Raw genomic sequence first — 22081 nt, 5'->3', positions numbered from 1 at the left:
CATGTTTGTTACTGTGCAAGCCAAAGCAGCAGTGTCTACTGAGTAGGTTACCGAATTATATTAAATGAAAAGTGGATATGAGAAGAGGGTTTGGAAGTCAAAGGTAACAGAAATGAGATAATATAGTTAAAATCCTGGCTTAGTGTCTTCATATCATTGTGGTTACTAGTTAAAGCTTAAAGCAAATAGGTACACTTTATGTGTTCTTACTTTTTGTGGACTGGTGAGACCTGTATTAGTGTCAGAAGAAAAGCAAGTCCTTGAGGTAAAAATGAAATTTTAGATTTAATTAAATGACAAAGTCCAGGTTTGAGTGATACACGTTACTCATGAATCTCCATTTTAAATATATATCGGAATGTAGAGGAGAGATAGATGACAGGAAGGGATAAGAAATATTTATGCGCATATCTAGTAATATAGCACATAAGACTTGCAAATTACATTTGTACAAGGCTAATGGAAATATTCTTACACATCATCAACTTCTATAGAATGAAGACTTCAATTAAAGTCTTAGTAGTTCATTTAGAAAATATTACGCTACTTTTTAATGCTCTATTTGGACACCTAGAGATAAGTGAGGAATTATTATTATTATTATTATTATTATTATTATTATTATTATTATTATTATTATTATTTCAGAGGGTGCATTTGGTATGTAAAAAACCCCAGGTTTGTAAAGGATATCAAAATATTGAAAATTGCAGATTTGCTCCTGAAAATCTTAGCATAAGTCTGTAACCTAATACTAATGAATATAATCCACCAGTAAAGAGCTGTGTGGTAGTAAGTTCCCATCTCTGCACAAAGTAATTCTAGAGCTGTCATGATTATGGCATCTACTGGGTTTTGGAGCAGGTATCTGAAGGAGGTGGTTGCTTCTGCCCTCTGGGGAGCCTTGGGAGGCCCTCTCTGGCACCTGTGGTCTCCCTTATGTAGGACTTTTTGCTCCTGTGTGTCAAATGTGGGATGGAGGAGGAGGAGGAGATCTCTTACTGATTTTCCAAACAGCAGCATTCCTTGGTTTAAAATGGACTCTGCCAGGGTGAGGTGAGACTCTTAATTTACTTTTAATGTGCTTCCTCCTGCTAATAAATACTAATGGGCCAGAGAAGTGTTTGTGCTGATGTGTCTCGATGCACAAAGTGTAGCTAGTGAGCTCTGGGTAACTGAGGTGGTAGAAGGGAGAAGCTGTTGGAAAGAATGAGGAGTTAAAGAGCAGTGTGCATATGAGTGATTTTGTCCTGGTACTTCCAGTTCCCAAGTACATATATTAGAAAAGCTCTCCCAAGTTCTGCAGCTAATGGTGATCTTTAGGAGAGCACTCATTTCTTCTGTCTCATACACGTGGCTGTCTCAGCCATGTTGCTCCATTGTGTGACTCTCAGGGGACAGACTGTAGCTCTGTGTCCCAGGGAAAGCTGATTGATGGTTCTGAGTACAAACCTACATACACATCCAGCTGTGCATTGCACGTGGCGTGAGGTCGTTGCATGAAATCATGGGGAGCTGTCCTACCACCACCACCCTCTGTCTCTTGGCAGCTGCTTTCCATGCTCTTTAAAGTAGAAAATAAATACAATTTCAACATATGCTCTTCTCAGTGAGTATTTAAGCATGTCTTGTCATTAAAAAAAAAAAAATTATAGTAATTTGATATAGCACCTATCATAAGAATATGCATTCCTTGAGGAGTTACGGGAGCTCCTGGTAGGACAGGTGAAAAACGTGCATATTTCTATCGTTCTTTGCGCCTTTTAACCCATAGTGCCCTTTGAAAATAATCTAGAAGGCAGAAGATCATGCGGCAGATCGGCAGATTACTGGATAAGGTTTTATCAGAAAGCTGGAGTGAAAGGTACAGGGACCGCTGACAACGGACAAACAACAGGTGGAGGGAAACGGTTGTAGTTAAACAGTCAGTATGTGTGTAACCGATATGCCCATGTTACAGAAATTCACCCCCTTTTCTTTTACTTTTTGCTGTTCTTTAGGTCTCCCAGTGCTATGTTTAACTTTCCTAGCATATGTCCATAAATATTTTTCATTAGAATTATTATTTTTCTTTCACAAAAGCTGTGTTTAAGGGAAAAAAAAAATAAGAGTATGATTGCCCTTATTCGTATTGAACAGTTTATTGGGAAACTTGAGGAAATTATTGGGAGGACACAGTGCAGTGAAGATTATTTTTTTGCTTATTACCAAATTTCCTTTTTTTCAAGTAAGAGGCAAAAGTGTTCAAAATAATAATTTTCCTGTGTTTTGATTTTGTACATGTATCAAGAGGAAGCTGTAAATACTTAACATTTTACATAGGTTGTGGTAGGTAATGTTTCAGTGCATTCAGACACTTGCAGTTGGGATTAGTTTGAATGATCTGAGCTTCCTGTCTCTGAGGTGGAGAGAGATGGGAATCAAACATTTTGAACTGGTTGCTCTTTTGCTTTCATTGGGTTGGTATTGATTGAGGAAAGTGGGGCTTTCGTGTTTTTCCTTCATGTTGTATTGTGTCATGTAATTGAATTGGGGAATGGTTTTCCTGATTTAAGGCAAAATAAAAGAAATACATCAGTATATTATCTAAAATGTTTTTGGGGAGCTGTGTATAAGAAAAGACTCACAGTCGGCTGTATACTACTTGCTTTAGTAAAATTAATGAAAATGAGAATGCTATAGTTTGCGTTTTCTGACATAAGGACTGCTTAGTCTGGCATAAGAATACTTTTTCTTCTGTAGTAAGTGGAGTTTAATCTTTGGGAGGTGTTACTATTATTTATAAAGGTATTACTGTTTGTCTTGTGGTGTCACCCACATAGCTAAGTTTTAAGGTACTATTTTGTTTTGCACTTTTCAGCCATGGGAAAGTTGGTCAGTTCTGCTCCAGAGATCTTGCATGTTTATGGCAGAAGAAGGACCAAGCAAGGCAGAAGTGCTGGATAACACTGGCTGGAGTCAAGGAGGAATGCGGGAACTGTAGTTTATCTTGCCTAGCCACTGCCATATGAGAATGATAAAGAGATGTCATGGCAGAGGGAGTTTTAAGGACAATACAGTGACCTATGATCATGTCATTTGCTTCATTATCATACAAATAATTATAGTTTTGATACACACGCCCATTTGCAGGCTGGTGAGCGGAGGGTGATGTCTCAGATGGCAGCTAAAGTGGGTGTGGTTAAGAATGACTTTTTGGTAGTGGAGACAAGGAGACAGCTGCTTTTTAAAGAGGAAAAAAAATTGAACAGGGTAAGAGGTAAGAGGATGGAATGGAGTGGCCAGGTTAGGGTTATAGTAATTATACCATGTTTAATTTATTTCTGTGGTTTTTTTTCTTCTGGAGTTGCTTTTGCACAATAAGAACACATGGTTTTGATTTGGACAGAGGGGGCGTGGGAGAAAGTATCTGACAAGAATTCTTTCTTTCAGTGCCTTAAGCAGAAGAATGGCCTACTTTCCAAGCCTTATGGGTTCAAGAGTACAGCTGTATCTTTCTTATCCACAGGACATGGGCTTTAGCAAAGTGGAGAATGCCTGTGGTTTTTTTTTTCCTTGTAAGATTATTTTTCTTTATCATAAATACACCAGTAGGTCATATGTTTGTTTGAATGGTAAGAACAGGGCATGTTCTCCTAATCTTATTTTGAAGGTTTGTGTTTTCTCTGTGCAGACTGTTTTTTGTTTTGTTTTTGTTCAGGTCTTGGGCAAGCTCCTAGGTTGTGGGGAAAAACACATGTTTAGCTAGAACATTATGCACGGAAAGAGCAGGGTTCATTTTGTTAGGAAGCAGGTTATCCATTTTGAAGTTAACCTTCTGTGTAACTCAGTCATGGCACAGGTGATACAGATCTTCAGTCTCATTTTCCCTTGGTAAAGAGAAATATTTTGGAACAAATGAGTGAAAATGTAGCTTCACATTTCATTGTTCTTTCTAGGCAATGTAAATATAGCCATATAGGCGTATAGTGTTGAAGTTCAGAAAGAGTTAATGCAGTTTGATTGTACTGCTTGTTTCACTTCGCTTGAGGTTCAGAGGTAAACATGAAGTTGGATTGTTTGTAGTTGGCATTCTGAAAACTACTTACATGGTCAGTGGAGTTAAACGCTGAACTAGAACAAGAAGATTATGTTCCATGGAGCCTTGTTATCGGTGGGGTCTCTACCGTCATATTTTTCTGATCACATGGACGTACTGTTTATATGAATACAACTTTTTAATTTTTCTAACTCTGCCCTTAAAATGTTTTGTTCATCAGTAAAGGCAGGATTGTTTTTCCTTGCAGCATCCAATTGTATTTAGAAATTAATCTTTCCACTAGAGTTGTGGTTTTAACCATCACAATTGCTGTTGCTTGGCATAGGGAGCTTTTTCTAATTGATATCAATATTTTAAACATAGATAAAGTAGCAATCCGTTTTTTGTTTTATGTGCGTATACAGCCATTTCGTTTAAACTATGTTCTCAATCAGGGCTTTGTATTTGCACTTGCAGAATTTTTTCTTGTTTTCAGAATTTAATACAGACCTATTCTTAACGTTTGAGAGAGAACTTTAAACACTGTTTTCCACTAGTGCAGATTCATTGAGAAGCTATCTTGTAAAAAGGAGAGATACTTGTGGAGCTAGAAATCTATGCTGCAAATAAAGCCCAAAGGTGGATTTCTTACAAATTGGCCTACTAACAACTTGAGAGTTTGAGCAAACCTTTCACATGTTGTGATATGAGAGAGAAAGCATTTTATCACTTCTGTTTAGATATTATCTTTTAGTAGCTTCAACCTTTTTTTGTGTTTATTTTTTTAAAATATACATTTTTGCTGTATGCTGTCCTCCAGGTTAAATACACTACTTGTAAGTTGCTGCAGACAGTGACATGTTTCAAACTGAGCTTATTTGTCTTGTGGTCATGACATGATCTATTAATTTTATTTGTTGTTGGAAACACGATGCTTGCTTACTTGTCTCCCACCCCCTTTTTTTTAATCTTCCTGGAATTTCAGAATCACCAGGACTTTTTTTTTATGACTTCATAATTTTTTCTGGGTCTTCATTTTCAAATGTTTACTTCTCTCTAGGTAGTGGTAAATTAAGAAGTGTTCACCACAGTTGAATATTTCTGAAAAAACTATGAAAGCAGGTTTCACCAAAACATTCACATCATTCAGTGTAATGAATGTAATGCAACTGCATCTCAGTTTTAATAATAAGCTCTTTCTCCACATCAGCTACCAAGCCTGTTAAATTGTTAACACGTTTTTGTGTTCTCCTTGCTCAGTGCTAAGGAAGAAAATTTCTCTTTTGTTTTTTCTGCGAATAACTTAGTAAAATACTAAAGCTAAAAGATTGCTGAGATCTCAAGGTCAATTTCAGACTTTGTAGCTGTATGTGATGATGCAGCTTAGGCAGTTTTGGTGTGCATCCTAGTGAATCTAAGGTTAAAAATCGCAAGAGACTAAGATGTTGGTTTGTTTTTTTTTTTTTTTTCTGAAGGCAGGTCTCCTTGTGCTTGTTTCACCTTATTTTTTCTAAGTAGTGACCAAACATGCTGTAGCTATCATGGCAAAATAGTTTAAGGCACAAGCAGTGGAAAGCACTCTCTGTGCTTATGATAATCCTGCTTCTTTGTGAACTGAGATAGCAGTTGCAAAAGAAGGTGTGTTTTTGTGTTTTTTGTTTGTTTTCAGATGAGCATTTTGTTAGGGATTTCTTTATGTAGGCTTTCAAAGAAAATGCAACTTATGCTGCAAGGCGCATGTTCACAGTCATAATAAGGCGTGTGCACAGTTGAATTCAGCTGGGCTCCAATTAACCTCTAAAACAATAAACTGGACATGATCTTGAAGCCGGGGCACAGCTTAGGCTGTAATGATTGATCAATAGACTGTATTTATGTAAAAGCCAAGAGTGCATGTTTTTTGTATATCTCTGTAGAACAGAAGATCATGATGTTATTCTAAAATTCTCAGTCTTATCAGGACAGCTGATCGACAGTCACTTTACATCACTTAAATCATCGTGGAAAGCAGGCTCTCTGTTCTGCTGGAATGAATGCATTGTCTGCGTGTTTTCAAGTTCTTGTGTTCTGTTGTTTGTTGTATATGGATCAAGGAAAAATAAATTTTCTTTAATCTTTCTGTTCCTATGCTTGTGGGACACCTTAGGTATAGGCTGGGGGTGATAAAATGAGAAGTTGCCTGCACTCCACTTGTTTTGTTAGCATTAGCATGGCTTACTGTCAAGGTGATTTCTGTAAAGACTTGAGTGCTCTGTACCATTGACTCCTGACCATTTCTTTGCCAACTATCACAAGTTTGCAACATTTTGTAAAAATGTAAGACGTATACATTCATAATACAGTAATACAATGTGTTTTGAAAAAAGGGGTTATTTTTCTTCACACTTGCATTCTTCAAAAGACAGGCAATATATCAGAGAGAGGACTTTTGGTTACAGGAAGCTTTAGATAGTTTCCTGGTTTTAATTTCCAAGCTGTTTACCCAATCTAAAGAAGTACTTGCAGAAAAAAATAGGCAGTGTAACATTCTTTAAACTGCTCAGTCATTTTGGATGCCCAGTAAGTATAATACCATGACATGTGTGTTCATACTTCTAATGGTTTCCTGGGTAAGGATTGATAAACATAGTTGAGTTGTACTGAGGAGACAATGAAACACGTTAATGACTTCAGATCAGTGTCCGCCTTGTTCACCATGACCATTGTGTTGTGTTGACAGTAAGTGGAGTAATAATCCTGTTTTATGTTTAAACATGTGGCACGTAGAATCCACAAAAGTAGGAAAATAATCATGTTAATGAGAGCAGATAATGATATCCAAAGTTATGATATATTTTAATGGATTCTACATAAGGAGGTTTGTCCAGTAATGTTGCAGAACGGTATTTTAAACATACATAGTTGTGATATGAATAGCTTGAATAATTAGACAGAACTTTATTTCACGTCTGAAAGCACTTGTGTAGCACATGGATGTTCACACAGCTGAACACAGGGTGACCTGATAGCCCATGGCAGTCTTTTGCAAGAGCAAGCGATATTACTGGTGACAATGTCTAATTGTTTTTGTATTATAAAGTAATAGTAGTGCATGATAACTTTTAAAATCTCAAGCAGAGACAAAATTAGGCAAGCTTGTTAGAGAGAAGTGTTATCTTTCATTAAACAGATGTGGTTGGAGAAAATAGATTAGATTTGGATAGATGAGGCTCCAGCAGGGCTTGCTGTAAAGGCTCCCGCCCAAGGCTAACCTCGTGGTAAAACCTCTAGTACTTCTGCTCCGCCGTGCTTCTGTAGGAGGGCCCCCGCCTTACTCGTGATGCAGTAAAACACGCACCTTCTTGTAAGTGGAGGCACAGCCTTAGTCACTGCGATAGAATGCTATTTTCAGCTCTCTTGGAAGCTTTCCTCCCCGCTTCCTACTTTCCTCACTGTTGGTTCTTTTCCTTCTTAACCCACTGCTTAGAAAGAAAGAAAAAGAAAAATAAAAACATATTTTGCTTGTCTCCAAGCAGCGCCCTTTTTCAGAGGGGAAAAGGCCATTTATTTGTCATCTTAATGTTAAAGGTTATCACATAGACCATTTTTCTTATTTAGGCCCTCAAATACTTGACCCATTTCATTTTAAAACTTGGCAGTAGTCTGTAACCTGCCATCACAGCAGCTTTATTGTTGCATGCTTCCCAAATCCATCTTTCTGTGAGTCTATTTACCCATGTTCATGAACTTGCTCGCCATTTAATACCTGTAATTTCCTATCTTATCCCATTCTTTCTCCCCCACCTTGTTTTCCCTCACATTTTGCTTACTAACATGCTTTTGTGCTTGAGCTTACGTGCTTGTTGCTGACTTCCTTATGCTTCTCTCTCTTTCTGGGACCTTTTCCAGTTTTGCTCATTTAATGACATAAGCAAAACCAATACAAAGCTTTACTGAAGCTATGTAGTTGTAGCTTCTGTTTATCCTTCAAGAAATAAATATCCTTTTGTATGAATCCCAAGGAGCATTTTATTATGGGAATAATCTGAATTGTTAAGCTAAAGGGAGTGAAGAAATGTTTTGCTGTGGGTGGATTGAGGGGAATTGTTTCTGGTTTGGGGACTATTCTTGAAATTATTAGCAAGAAGGATTGTTAGAACTTTAAATACTTGTCAGACACTGTTTTCCTCTCTCTCCATTTCCTTCCCTCCCCCCTAGTAAAGTTAACTGTGCTTTCTTTTCTCAGATAACAGCAGAGAGTAACCAAAGCTTTATAATGATTACTTAGAAAGGCCATACAATTTTATAATGTTCTTTGTAGAGAGAGATTTTTTTCATAAACTTGGTAGATACACGAGGAATTTAACGTGCGAGAATTGCAGAATTAGGGAAAGCAAAGTGTAGGGCATACTGCAGTACGTGTAGCAGCAGTGTAAATTACTTGTTCATAAACAGTAAATATCTGAAATTCCTTTTGAGAGTGCATGCTTGGCTTCAGTTGTATATAAGTATCTTCCTAATTCTTAGATGTTTCTGTCATTACTTAAAATAAGCAGAGGAATAGCTTAAAAATTCAGAGAATCTTGCACATTAAGAAGAGTCTGATTCTTGCTGTGGAAATTACCTTAGCCTGTTAAATGCTACATTGAGCTCTTACAGAGGATATGGTTGTTTTCCACAAATGGGTTATGTATGTAATGTATTTACTCATATCTCTATTCCAGATAGTATTATCGATTGAAGGTAATATAATTCTTTGAAGCATTTGGGTTTTTATTTAGTAATTTTTTCCAACTGTAATCAGATTTTCCTCCCACTGCAATTTTGGATTGTCCACCAGTGGTTTAAAAAAAAAAAAAAAAGGCAAAATGTCATTACTTAGTGAACGACTAAAGTAGTATTTTTCTCCTTAAGATCAGGCTCCACAAGGAATAACAATTGTAATAATTCAATACAATGAGATGTATATAAAAATATTAGTACTTTCTTTGAGTAGTATTTACCAGGTATATATATGAGCGATAGGTTTTCAAATTTGCTTTTCTTAATATGACATTAAATGAACAAGGCTGGCTGCTTTTGAGAGTCCTTTCTTCTAGTTGTAGATGTAAGATGGCCCATGGACAAAGAGAGTTTGTGAAGTGAAAGCACTTCACAATGAAGCTCTTGCTCCATCTACTGCATAGTCCAGAGAAATCTTATCTAAAGAAAGTTACGAGCAATGAGGGTTGATCTAACATAGGTGCTGGAATTAGTCATTGAAAGACATAATTATTAGAGAAAGTATGCCTACAGTAGTGTTTGTAAACAGGCTAAAGGAAATTTAATCCCTCAACCTTTGCAAAGCAAAGTAGGCTGATAAAATAAAAACTGCATTTAAAGGTTTGTTTTAATAAAGCTATTCCTGCTTATCCAGTGATGGCAGAAGTATAGCGCTCATATAAAAATCAAATTCAATGTTTTCTAAATATAACAAGATATAACAACAGCAATAATAATAAGTATTTTATTTTTGTTTGACCTTTTTTTAAAGCTTTGTATTTTTGTATTGTGTACAAGCTTTTTCACTGTTACTCATTAAATCAATTTCCTAGTAATGTGTAATATTTTGTTTAGATAGGATTATTTTCAAAGTGTGTGGTGTCGAGCCTTCTGGGGTAGCATAGAAGAGACAAACTGGATGCCTGTATCCATCTGTATGTTTTCATTCCCTTCACATAGTAATTACTAAACTAAAGAAGCTAGATTAAACATACCACTTGACTATTAGACTAAATTTATTGTGATAAAGTGAAATATTAATGGTGTATGAGCCATTTTCTTAATTAAAAAAAAAAAGACAAGAAAAAGCAAACTGGGAGACTGTCAAGTATATTGGCAGGTAGTATAGTTATCATATATTGGAGTTAAATTTGCCTCCAGGTAATTTTTGAGGAAAGATAGAAAGCTGTGCCTTATTTCAGGCCAGCTATTGGGGGTAGGAAGATGGTAGAAAATGAACCTATTATTTGTTAGGTGTGTGGTGAAACAGGAAAGATATTTAACGCAATAGCTCTCATCCCCTGGAATTGGAAGGGTTCTTGTTAGTTTGGTAAATTAAGGAAAAAAAATTATAAATGAAGTTCCTGGTGAGCCTAAGATGATGTAGGGATCACAGCATTGCAGAAGGGGATATGTGATCATGTCTCCTACAGCGCTGTGCCTTTCCTTATCCCCTAAAAGGCAAGGAGCATCTTAGAACCGTGAGTGGGAGAGGGACCCTTGGCAGGCTGATGGTGGAGGAGAGAATATGATGTTGCTGTCTGACCCATCCGAGTAGGAGTAATGATTCAGTGATATCCATTTGAAATCTGTATAAGGATAACTCTCCTTTAAGGTTCTGAGGATGGAGTCCCAGTTGCTGGTTGGTAAACTGATAATCCCTGTCACCTGCTGACATTGTCTGCTTTACTGACTTTCTCTTCCTTAAGACTGAATGAAATTAATTCCTGTTTTAATATGAGATGGCATCTGATTAGGTAAGCCACCTCAACTGGGGATTTCCAGACTGTAAGACGCATTGTTCTAGTGTTATCCAAACTGTTGTGATGCCCAGCTCAGGACAGAACCAACGGTTGTCACTGCTAATCGTGGTCTGGAGGCCACCATTGCTGCTACTGGTTATTTGCTGTACCTCACCGTATAGATAAAGAAGTATGGAAATGTCTGACTTTGACAGCTTGCAGGCTGGGGTAATGTCTAAAGACCATAGCTGGGGATCTGGGATTCCTCACCTGCTGATTGTCAAGGACTCAAGAGAGAAAGTCATACTTTCTTTTTTTTAAAAAAAAAAAAAAAATCTATACTTTTTTCCTTGCTGTTGGGTTGGCCGTCTGTTTTAATGACTGTATTAATTTTGAATGCATATTAGTTTTTGCTCAACCCTTTAATTGTAGATTCTTTGACTTGTATTCTTAAGCTTCATCAGTATATATGTACATAATTTCTTCCACATTTTCTTACCTTTTTATTTTAATGGGCTGAGTAAATCAGGCGGCTGTTGGTTTTAGTATTTTCTTTGCATCCTCTGATGTTTTTTCTTTCACTTCCTTTGCTGAGTTATATAACACAGATTATTTCATTTATGTTCATTCTTTTTCTTGTGCTTGGATTTTTACATCTCAGCTATATTCATACATGATTTCTGTTTATGGTTTGAATTCAGTACATTGACAGATACCTGGGGTATATATGCAATTGTCAGTGTTCATTATCTACCGTATTACTATATCTGCCAGTTTAAAGGCATATAAAGAAATATATTATTGTTTTCTAGCTGTATTAGAAACTTCGCAAAATCTTTGAGGAATATTGCTTGTGTTTGCTTTTTATTTCCTTTTTCAGTTTAGGTTCCTAGTTGCATATATTTGTAAAGTGCTAAATTGTGATAGCTTGTGATCATAAATAATTTAACTCTAAAATAGGTGGATGCATGAGTTTAGAAACAAGGGACTTCAAGGATATTATAGTCCAAGCTCTGTATAGAGCACACTCTTTGATCATAAGACATGAGCTGGTCCAAGCAGCACACAATGTTTGGACAGCTTAAAGTTAACTGTAAATCTGTACAGAGTTGGGAATATGTTTGCTAAGTTGAAATGTGGTGTAGCGTTATCCATATAAAGGTAAATACTTACTACAGCCCAACCGAGGATATTTTATTTGATCTGTTAATGAACAGTTAGATGAAAAACGAGGCAGAAGGCACTCAGCAGAAGATTCTCTTCAGTTTGCTTCGTATCGTTTTTTTGTTTTGTTTTCTTTGGGCTCACCATGTCCCACTATACCAGCTGGCTTCAGTACATCATCATAATCTTGCTCTGTATCTAAAATATGGTTTACACTTTCAGAAGACCAACAATGTTCAATGATGCCCACAGCTCCTACCATCAGATCAGACCCTGCTAGAGTGTTCTCTATAGACAAAGTCATGGAACCTTGATAGAAGCGTCCTACACCATATAAGGTGCTTCCTTTTCTTAGGAAGGTGGCTGGTTTTCCCATGCCAAAATATACGTTACTCCTCAAAGTCAATCTTTGTATCAATGCTTATAAAAAAAAATGTGTTTGCAGAATGCTGAGTCTGATCATGTCCTAGCTTAAATATTAAAACTGCATCTCCCTGGCAGGTGTGGTCCAGTAGGCACTGTGCACTTCTGTCTTCTGAGACAAGACTTGTTAATGACACCAGAAGGCCTTAATGTAGAGAGATTGACCAGAAAATATTATCAAACCTTGAGGCTGAAGAAGCTAAGCTATTAATAGTATGCTGTAGTGCAAGAGGCCATGCCAAGTGCTTCCTAGCTCAAGAAGGACTCCCTTCCCCTCCCCAAAGGCTGCAGGTCCAGTGGAAGGCCATGAGATAGGCATTTTGATCTGCTGTACATCCATGCATTATTTTCCTCTTCTAATTCTCAACATTTACTGGTTGCTCAACTACTTTTAGATAAATTTTTGTTGTATGTACTTTATTATACAAAGGGAAATATTAAGATGAGTCTCCATGACCTTTAGATTAGACTTCCAAGATTGCTAAAAGCTGTGTGGCAAAAGAACATTAGAAAATTCAGAATACTGGGTAGCTTCATTGAAAACATAGCTTGACATGATCCTCAAACATCACAGAGGCTGCACTGCCATGTTCTAGGGTTTCTTTTCTAGGACATGTGTGCGTCAGTGAGTATGTATTGCTATCAGTTTGGATATTTTAATTGGCCATCTCATCACTTTCTAGAAGCAGGCTTTACTACAGAAAGTTAATAAGACCTTCAGGTAAAATAGTCTTCAAAATAAGATGGTGATCTATCTTGATGGATTCACCATTGGATCCGTTGGATTAATCTAGTAATGGGGATGTAAAGACGTTAGAAATGCTGCCCAGCTTCCCACAGAAGTAACTTAATTTTCCCTTTTATGTAGCAGAAATGTTAAGGGTGCTTTGCCCATGCACATCACTCCTAAAGGGTAGCTTTGTAAGCTCGCATTGTGTGCTCTTCTATCTCGCACACCCTGTGCAGATACACAACACAAATAAGCAAGTCTGCTTATTTGTTTGTGGGATTTCCTTTGGTTTGTGTTTTATTTGTTTGTGTGTGGGGGTATTCTCTCACACCCCACCCCTTTTTTTTTTTTTTTTTTTTCCCTTTCTACCTTGTTGTAGAACATAAATATCTCCTAGCTTAAGTTTCACTGCTGGTGTAGATTTGCCTCTGGATCATCAAGAAAAGCGCTGTGATCAATTTTCTTTTCCATGTGGAAGCACACTGTCAGGACAGGAATAAGGAGGGTTTAACGTGAAGCTGCTGTGGCCCTGTCTTCCTGGTGCTGGGTGTTCCACTTCCTCCTTTGGCCTGTGCTGATGCTTGGGAAACTCTCTGGGGGTGCTCGTGCTCGGGGAGTTGGAGGTTACCCTGGCAGAAGGGACAGCTGGGTTTTGTCTGTCTTTGGTCCCTGTGTTGACTCTCCATCCCGCTGCCCCAGTTGTGGTGCGGTTGTAAGTGGGTTGCAAGCATGTGAGCTACTTCAGCAGCCATCATGCCACATGTGGACTCTTGCAGAGTTGTTTTAGGTGTGCAATGGGCAAGGAGAAAATTCCCATTTTGTAACCTTTGAGAGAAAGAATGAGTTGGGATTTGGAACCTGGTCTCAATTAGCTGTGTGTTTTCCTTCTGTAGAAGAAACCTCAGCTGGACCAGAAAACTGGTGGTTTGGTCACGAGTGTCAGAGACACTTAGCTCTAGAATCTAGTAGCCCATTTGTGAATAAATGTTGCCTCTTGCTGCTATTCTTCTCATCTGGAGAAAAGCCTCATGTCTGCAGACTGTAAAAACAGCCTTTTCCCCTTAGTCTTGAAGTCTGGTATTTAAGCATTTTCTGTTTCTTGTAGTCCTTCAAGCACCTGAGAAGCTCCATGTGCTTGACATGATCCTGAACTGTAAGTTGTTTCATGTCTCCGTTCTCCTGCCTTTCATCAGGCCGGTTGCAGAATGACCTGACTGCATCATTTATAAGCGCAATAAAAACTCCTGCCAATTTCCTTTGCCAGAAGTTTTGCTTTCTGGGTGTGTTCATGTTCCTGTTTGGTTGGTTCAATTAATGATCAACGTTAGCATTTAGTTTTCTTTTCTGAGGATTTTTGAGCAAACTGTGAGTGCCATGGCATTCAGTAGCAGTGCCCTGTAGCTGCCTGCATCTCTGGCTGCTGGTAGGGTGTTCTGGGTGAACTGGGAACGCTCACTGGGAGCTCTGTGCTGGAGAGCTTGAAGATCTTATGAAATAAGTCAAACAAAAGTCTGGTACGGTTAAACTGATCGCCCCCTGAGGAAAGAGCAATGGCTGGCAAGAAATGGTGAAAGAACTCTTTCTGTGTGAAGGGCAGTGTTTAATTGTGTCCAGGAGGCTGCAGCAGGAATGGCCGTTCTCCTTCCTTCCCCCTCCTGTAACTGCTGCTTTTCAAAAACACAGGTTTGTGTTAAGTTTTGTGGGACTTTAATAATTTTATTTTGACAAGCTAGGGAATGTTATACTCTTTTGCTTAGTAGGAGTGACTGTAGCTTCTAGTAGTATACCAAATGACAAAAATTACTAAATGTGAGAGAATTTTAGGGAAAACTCTGTTGTTGTTTTTTGGTTTTCCTTCCCTCAGTTCCATCTGTGCTTTACTGCAGCAGCTTTTAGCTGGCTTGTCTCAGTTTTCACTGGGGCTACAGGGAGGGTTCAGCTTTGTTGTAGCAATTAATGGCTATGGTATGGGCTGACTGTCCTGAATTAGCCCTGGAAAATCTTGTTTGTGTGTTTGGGATGAGTCAGGAAGGAAAGTGGCAGGTTGAAATAACTGTGCCAATTCTGAGCGAAATGGAACAAAAGCAGGAAGGTCCTGTTCTGCTGCACCTGCACGCCTGGCCGGGCTGAGGGCTTCAGGCCCAGGGAGAGGAGGAAGCACGTTAGTGAGTTCAGGTTACGAGACCTGATTTAATGCTATGAAGGTATTTGTTTTTATGACTTCTCAGGGGATGACCAGCACATTATATTATTTTTTTAATACTTAAAAAGTATCTGTCGTTCCATGTGATAATGAATGTCACTCTTCCATATGACATTACTGCTGTGTTAAAAACATAAAATTGGGAGCAAGCTTACTATAACATGGACAGGATTTATGACAGGTTAGTGTCACCATATGAAAACTGAATGTTCTAAAGCACCTTGTGTATGAACTTTTGAAACTCAACATTAGCTATGTATGGTGCTGCACTGGTAGATCGTGGCCTCCATTTTCTATCCTAGATTGCTTCAAGTATGGAGATGTAAACATTGCATCCTGTGTAGTTTGTGATTAGAAAAACAATTCTGTCTCAGAGTTGGCAAACTTATTTCTGATATGTCTCACAAAGCTATATTAAGCACTTAAAAACAAACAAAAGAACCCAAACAAAACAAATGCTACCAAAACTTCTAAGGGCCTTAGATACCATAGTAACAAGCACAAGATGAGATTTACTAAATGTTCAGCATAAGTTTACCCATCACCAGCATATATTTATGCTTTTAGAAAGGAATCTTTATTGTGTATTGAAATGAAGGGATTGCATTTCATCTTGCAATAGAAATACTTTACCATTAGTTTTGAAGTTGTTTTTGAAATATAGAATACTGCAATTGGGAAGAAAAGGGAAGAGATACAAGAGTAAGGGAAAGTTATTTTGTTTAGTATTTCACTTGATACTATATACTGAACTCCATGCTTATAGTTTGGTTTGGGTGTTTTTTAAGTTTTATATAAAATGCTTTTCAGAGTTACAGCATCAGTTAATGAAATGTTTCCGTATGCTTGACCGAGGTAGCTTTATTCAAAATCATTGTTACTTATTGCTGATAGCTTCAAGCTCTTTCAAATGTTCATGCCTGGAATTCCTACATATTATGTAAATCTGATATAAACAGAAAGATGCACATACGTGGGTTTGATTATTTTCCTTGTGTACTTCTGGAAGGCCTGTGTGTGCAGGCTCAGAGTACAGGTACAAGTTAAAGACAAACGTCACAATTTTGTCTGATTCTCTTCTGTCTCTGCCATGCATTGACTTTGGTATCGAATTTAAAATCTGTATGTATTTTTTCCCTCACTCTGTGTGTGCTTCTTGGGTTTTCCTGAGCTGACTCCTGCATATTATCCTGTTTCAGTGGAGCAGGTTGATTGCTTTGGGCCTTGGTTGTTGTTTTTAGTTTGTTTGTTTTGTTTTTTAAATAACAAAGTTTTTGTCATGTATAGACAATCTAGTATGCATTTAATTGCTGGTAAGAAATCATGGAATCATGTGTGCATACATTTAGTCTTTTTCATTGCTCCCTCCAAAGCACTTTTTCACATGTCTGAAAGATACGAAAAATTAGAGTACATAGTGCTCTATTGATGTTTTCATTGAGATTAGAGGTGTTTTGGTAATTGCAGTGTGATGTGATTGGTACGTGTGGCAAAAGTAAGCTGTGCAGATATGAGATTTACCTGGAAGAGGAGTGCCAGAGCCCTGAAACAGGTTGCCCAGAGAGATTGTGGAGTCTTCTTCTCTGGAGACATTCAAGACCCGCCTGGACACATTCCTGTGTGATCTGCTCTGGGTGAACCTGCTTTAGCAGGTGGGTTGGACTAGATGATCACCAGAAATGCCTCCCAACCCCAACCAGTCTGTGATTCTGGGAATCCTCTTCTTCTGGCACTACCTGATGGATCAGGTACTATAATGTTGTGCAGTTCAAAGTTGCACCATTCTTCATAACTGTAAAGCTGGACCTCTTGGTGCTCTTGATATACGATGCAGAACAAGCTGATCTCAACATTTCAGTTGGTTTCTACATTGAGGTTTACCAAGATCTTTCAAAAAATAGGACTCTTATAGTTTAGTTTGATTATTTCAGCAACAGGAAGACTTGCCTGAGGTGGTTTGCTAGAAGCTCCTAGGTCCTAAAGTAGTTATGGACAGCAAGCACTTAAAACATGAAAACAGCTGGACGTCCAGGACATTACTTCCTACCTTTCTGCCCTTTCCTTCCTGTATTGTGAATCAAAGCTGGTGCAGGTCAGTGCTGTTCAGAAGACAGTCTTCTAAACCCTTCAGAGTTCCTCTGTCTGGGCTAGCTATTCTGATGACCTTGCAAAATATGACAGGTAGTACAAATGTTCATCTGTATGGCACATACTTCAAAATGTTTGGAATTACAAATATAAAAAATTGGCTGCAAGAAACTTAAGTTCATAACAGGAGGTAATATTGAGAGAGAGAGTGTGATGGTGTGCCTTTTCTAGCAGTATGTGTGCACACTTTGCTTTCATGGGCTGACTGTACCAAGGAATTTACCACGTAGTAATTCAAGAAGGGGAAAATTCAGGACTAAGATGTTTGTTTAATCAAGCGAGGTGTATTTGTAGGCAGATCAATGTGTGGAAGTTGCCCTGTTACTAGAGAGGCCTTCAGTGTTGTTTGATTGAGAAAGACTTTGTGGTTTGGTGTCTGGAATGATTTTGGGGACTTTTTAAAACTAAACCGTAAGAGCAGTTAATATATGTGATGATGTCAGTTTAATTACAGTGTCTAATCTGTGAGAAAACTGCTCCAGTGGCTAAGTAGCCAAAGGATGCTGAATTAGTGAAGCACACACTTTGTATCTACCTGGTGGGGTTAGTTCTTCTGCACTTTCTTGAGGATAATGTGTCTGGGCATCAGGTCATCTTGCTTTTGCAAAGCTGCCTGGGGTAAACAAGGAAAACGATAGCTTTGAGTCTTGGGAAGCGATGGGTCAGGTTAGTTCTCTTGTGATTTTAGTGCTGTTGACTTTCTGTAATTAATGGGACATGTCAGGAACAAGCCTAGTTCTGAGTCATAAGTTTTAATTGAGCTCTCTTCAGTCACAATCGAAAAATTGAATACTAAAATTACTTTTTGGAGATTTCTGAAAAGGCGGTGGAGCTGGGTCTCTTTAGTTTGGAGGAGACTGAGGGGCGACCTTATTAATGTTTATAAATATATAAAGGGTGAGTGCCACGAGGATGGAGCCAGGCTCTTCTCAGTGGCAAACAATGATAGGACAAGGGGTAATGGGATCAAGCTGGAACACAAGAGGTTCCACTTAAATTTGAGAAAAACTTCTTCTTAGTAAGGGTGACAGAGCACTGGAACAGGCTGCCCAGGGGGGTTGTGACAGAGTCTCTCTCCTTCTCTGGAGACATTCAAAACCCGCCTGGACATGTTCCTGTGCGACCTCACCTAGGCGTTCCTGCTCCAGCAGGGGGATCGGACTAGATGATCTTTTGAGGTCCCTTCCGAACCCAAACATATTGTGATACTGTGATTTGGTTTTGTATGGGATTTTTCTTTTTTTAATAGTTGCCCGACATGCGCAGTACCTAAATGCCTACTCTAATATACTGTTTCAGCACTAAGCTTTTGTCACTGATGGACCTTCTTTGTTTAAAATTTAATTTTCTTTTAAGAAACATCCAATTTTATGTTGATTTCTAGGCATTTTATTTCGCACTGACATAAAGTGACCATACTGGAAGTTATGTTTATGAAGTACTAGTAAGATAGTGTTTCCCACTAAATTATATATATATATATCTTGAGATATATTATCAAGATATCTAGAGAAATATCAGAATCTTTCATTAAAATTCTGTGTAAACAATGCAGGTCATTAGCTGGAATTGGTTTTAGATGGCAATGAACTTCAAGGAGAGTGTTGGTTTTTACAGCCTTCTTGTTTCCAGCACCCTGACAAATTTCTCAGAATTTAGAGATCGTTCTTCTGAAATGGCATTTTTAAACAGCCACATAGTAGCTGATGCATAATGAATGAACATGTTGTAATAACCAGAAAGATCTTAAGACTACATATCTTGTCTTTCTAGACAGTGTGGATGTTACATCCTTCTGTGGAATTCAGCTTTAGCACTGTTTGGAAATAATCTCTGAGATGCCATTATTTGACCTGATTTTTTTTCAATATCTTCATTATATTTCAGTTTTGTTGAATGCTTATTTGTAGAAGTTGATGAGTTTCTAGTTTAAATTCCTCTGTGCTTTCCAACAATAGCAACATGTTTATGTGCAAAAGAGAGGCCTATTTCAAGACTTAAGAAGAATAATTTGAATTTCATTCAGTGTTGTTAAAAGTTCAAAAATTATATATGTGGCTTACAAGCTAAGAAACTTGACCTTCTTTATGCATGTTTTCTGTCATCCTTGAGCATAGCTGGGGAGAATGGTTGACTCTGAAGATAATATAAGAGGGAATAATTAAGAAACTATCTGGAGTGGCTTAGTTTTTCCATCATAGAAAGACCAAAATTGAGAATTGTCATGACCATGAACCTTGTTACCTTTTTTCGGATTCGGTTCTGTGTTATATTGTCATTAGGATTAGATAACTGCTTTACCTGTTAAATCTGCATTAAAAATGATCTATGCTGTGAAGCCATCTTTCGCTTTGCCTATGGCATTGGTTTTGTTTGCCTATCCAACTGTTTATCTAAAAGACCCCTTCCAGTATCTCCAGGCAGTAGGCTAATCCTATGACGTGTATAAAATTGGCAATTGATATTAGGGTTGCTTCTGGTAGGCATTGTATTACAAGTAGTGAAAAACTAATTGTGTGCATAAATAGGCTTGAGGACTTTTAAAATTTGCTTGTTTAGCATAGTGCTGTAGCTCTAGACAAGGTTCTAGGTACGGCTATAATATGTTAATTATTATATTAATATAATATATTAATTATTAGCACCATACAAATATTGATTTTTCAGGGTGTTTTCTTAGGCAAGACTTGTATTTGGGCTCTGGTTTATTGCATGGAGGACTCGTATCTGATGTTGAAGGAATGTTTCAAAACCTCTTTGCCTGGAGCTGTCCGTCTGATCCTCTCTTTCCAAGTCCACAGAAAGTATTTTAATTATGTGCTTCCAAAGGATAAATACTATTGCTAGTGTGCTATTTTATGGTTGAATAAATTTGTCTGATATACAGAATCTAAACATGTCTGGCTTGCTTGGTTCTGCAGTAATTTGGAAATTGTTCAGCAGTGGGAGTAAAGTAGTATTTTGCAGAGAGACTCGGGTAATGAAAAGACAAACAGAAAATTCTATTTAGGACTGTTCTGCTGGCCATAGTGAATAATTAATAATGCTGGAGGTGATGTAAGCAGAGTTGTGCTACATTTGGGAAGAACATTCTGGTTGTGGTCTACTCCTTGTTTTTTCCGGTTGCGTTGCAGCTGTTTGCAAGTTTTCCCAATTCTACTGGTGCTTATGTCCTGAAATAACTGTGCCGGGCTCAGTGGGACTATCTGTAAGCCTGGGTGTTTACAGGAGGGAATTGACTTAGGTCTATAATAAATGCAGTCTGAAGTTGGAAGCACTGCTTTGAATTCTGTTTTGTATAAGAAAATAGCTACTTGCGTGAGGGATGACGAGTGAGATCAGCATAGGCTGGTGTTAGGTTGGGTACTGGGAGAAAGAGTGGAACCTCCTGCTGCCTTCTGACTCTGCTTTCAGCGTCAGGCCAAAGATCTGGGGGCCTTTGGTCTGTAAAGAAACAGGATCTCTATAAAGATACCAAGATAGCCACTTTTTGATTGTAGCAGTGAATAGTGGGAAAATACTCAGATGTCTTTTGAGTTTTGTTGGTGCTTTATGCTTAGCTGGAACTGAGTGAGCTGGGAGTAAGCATCCCATTCTGTTACAAAATCTAAACACTGGGTCTGAGAAGACTTTTTCTGCCTACAGTATTTGCCTACCTTAAAAGCTGTAACTTAAAAGATCAGAGGCTAAATTTTACCTGTTAAACATTTGTATCCATCTACCACTAATGTCAGAGAGCATTTGATATACTGAAACACTTAACACCCCTTTGACATCTTCCCTTACTTTGGTTTCTCCTTGGAACATGTCCAAGCCCCATCTGTATCTTGCCTCTTACATACTTGGAAGTTAAAAGAGTACAGAAGCACTGCAGATTTCAGTGACTAACGTTTAATGTGGGATGATGTGTGGCATGCATTAAAAATAACAGCCTTTTAGTTCTTCAGACTTTTTGAGATTTAAAATATATTTATATCATGGAGTTTTCTTTAAGAATAGATTATTATTTTTAAATATGTAGATTATTACTTGAATGAGAACTTCTATGACTTACAAAAATATACAAACAGGTTTGAGGAACAAAGCTTACTTGAAGCAATATTTTTCTCATAATGCTGAGTGAAGAAAGTTAAGGAAAAATAATTGAATGAAACTTTGTTTCCAAATATGCCAAAGTACAATTTTTTTTTTTTTTGTACTGTGTATTTTTAAAACACTAAATTTGGTTATGATTAGACAAGTTTATTTGCAACATAGTGGTGTAGTTTGGCATAGTTTCATATTTTAAAAAGTCTAATCGTTTTTTGGTTACTGCCTAGGTGTATCTAGTTTTGCTTTTGGAGCTGGTAAAATCTTTCTGCAGATGTTTTTTCTCAAAACATTCATCAAACTCTGCCTGAAAACAGCATGTCCTGCTTGGGCTACCATCCAAAGTTGTCAGTTACATTGTAAAAGTAAATAAGTTACTCCCCCTACACCTTTTTATACAGTCTGTTCTGCTGTAACTGTCTAAAATACCAGTAGTTAAATTCCCAACTATTTTATCTGTCTTCCAGCATACCTCTGTGGATGGGTACACTGAACCACATGTGCAGCCTATCAAGTCGAGTAGCAGACAAAATATCCCCCGATGTAGAAACTCCATTACATCTACCAATGAAGAGCATCCTCACATTGGAAATTATCGCTTACTGAAAACAATAGGAAAAGGAAATTTTGCCAAAGTGAAACTGGCAAGGCATGTGCTTACTGGAAGAGAGGTAAGCCTTTAAAAAAAAGGCTGATAGAATGTTTTATATTCTCTTTGACTATCTTTGCTTTTATATTACCTTTCTCTTCTGAATAGAAAAAGTGCATATTTTGTCATCACAAAGGAAAGTGCAAAAAGCGTGTTTCAGAATATAGGAAAAGTT

The 22081-nt window shown here is 37.8% G+C and overlaps 1 protein-coding gene across 7 annotated transcripts in view; it reads left to right on the top strand.

Annotated features, from left to right (window-relative positions):
• Positions 1-22081, top strand: part of MARK1 (microtubule affinity regulating kinase 1) — a 59455-nt gene that overhangs the window by 1645 nt on the left and 35729 nt on the right. For all 7 annotated transcript variants that reach the window (XR_014183713.1, XM_082049055.1, XM_082049051.1 and 4 more), the window contains exon 2: positions 21725-21928. Coding sequence is in view for 6 of the 7 variants with exons in the window: in XM_082049055.1 (XP_081905181.1) it covers positions 21725-21928 (204 nt within the window). In the remaining variant the exon portion in view is untranslated. The remainder of the gene's footprint in view (positions 1-21724; positions 21929-22081) is intronic.

The sequence above is a fragment of the Streptopelia decaocto genome, assembly GCF_964273445.1.
Source record: "Streptopelia decaocto genome assembly, chromosome: 3".
In the NCBI taxonomy this organism is placed as follows: domain Eukaryota; kingdom Metazoa; phylum Chordata; class Aves; order Columbiformes; family Columbidae; genus Streptopelia; species Streptopelia decaocto.
Note: the sequence above shows the minus strand (reverse complement) of the source record. Positions and strands in the feature narration are given on the sequence as shown.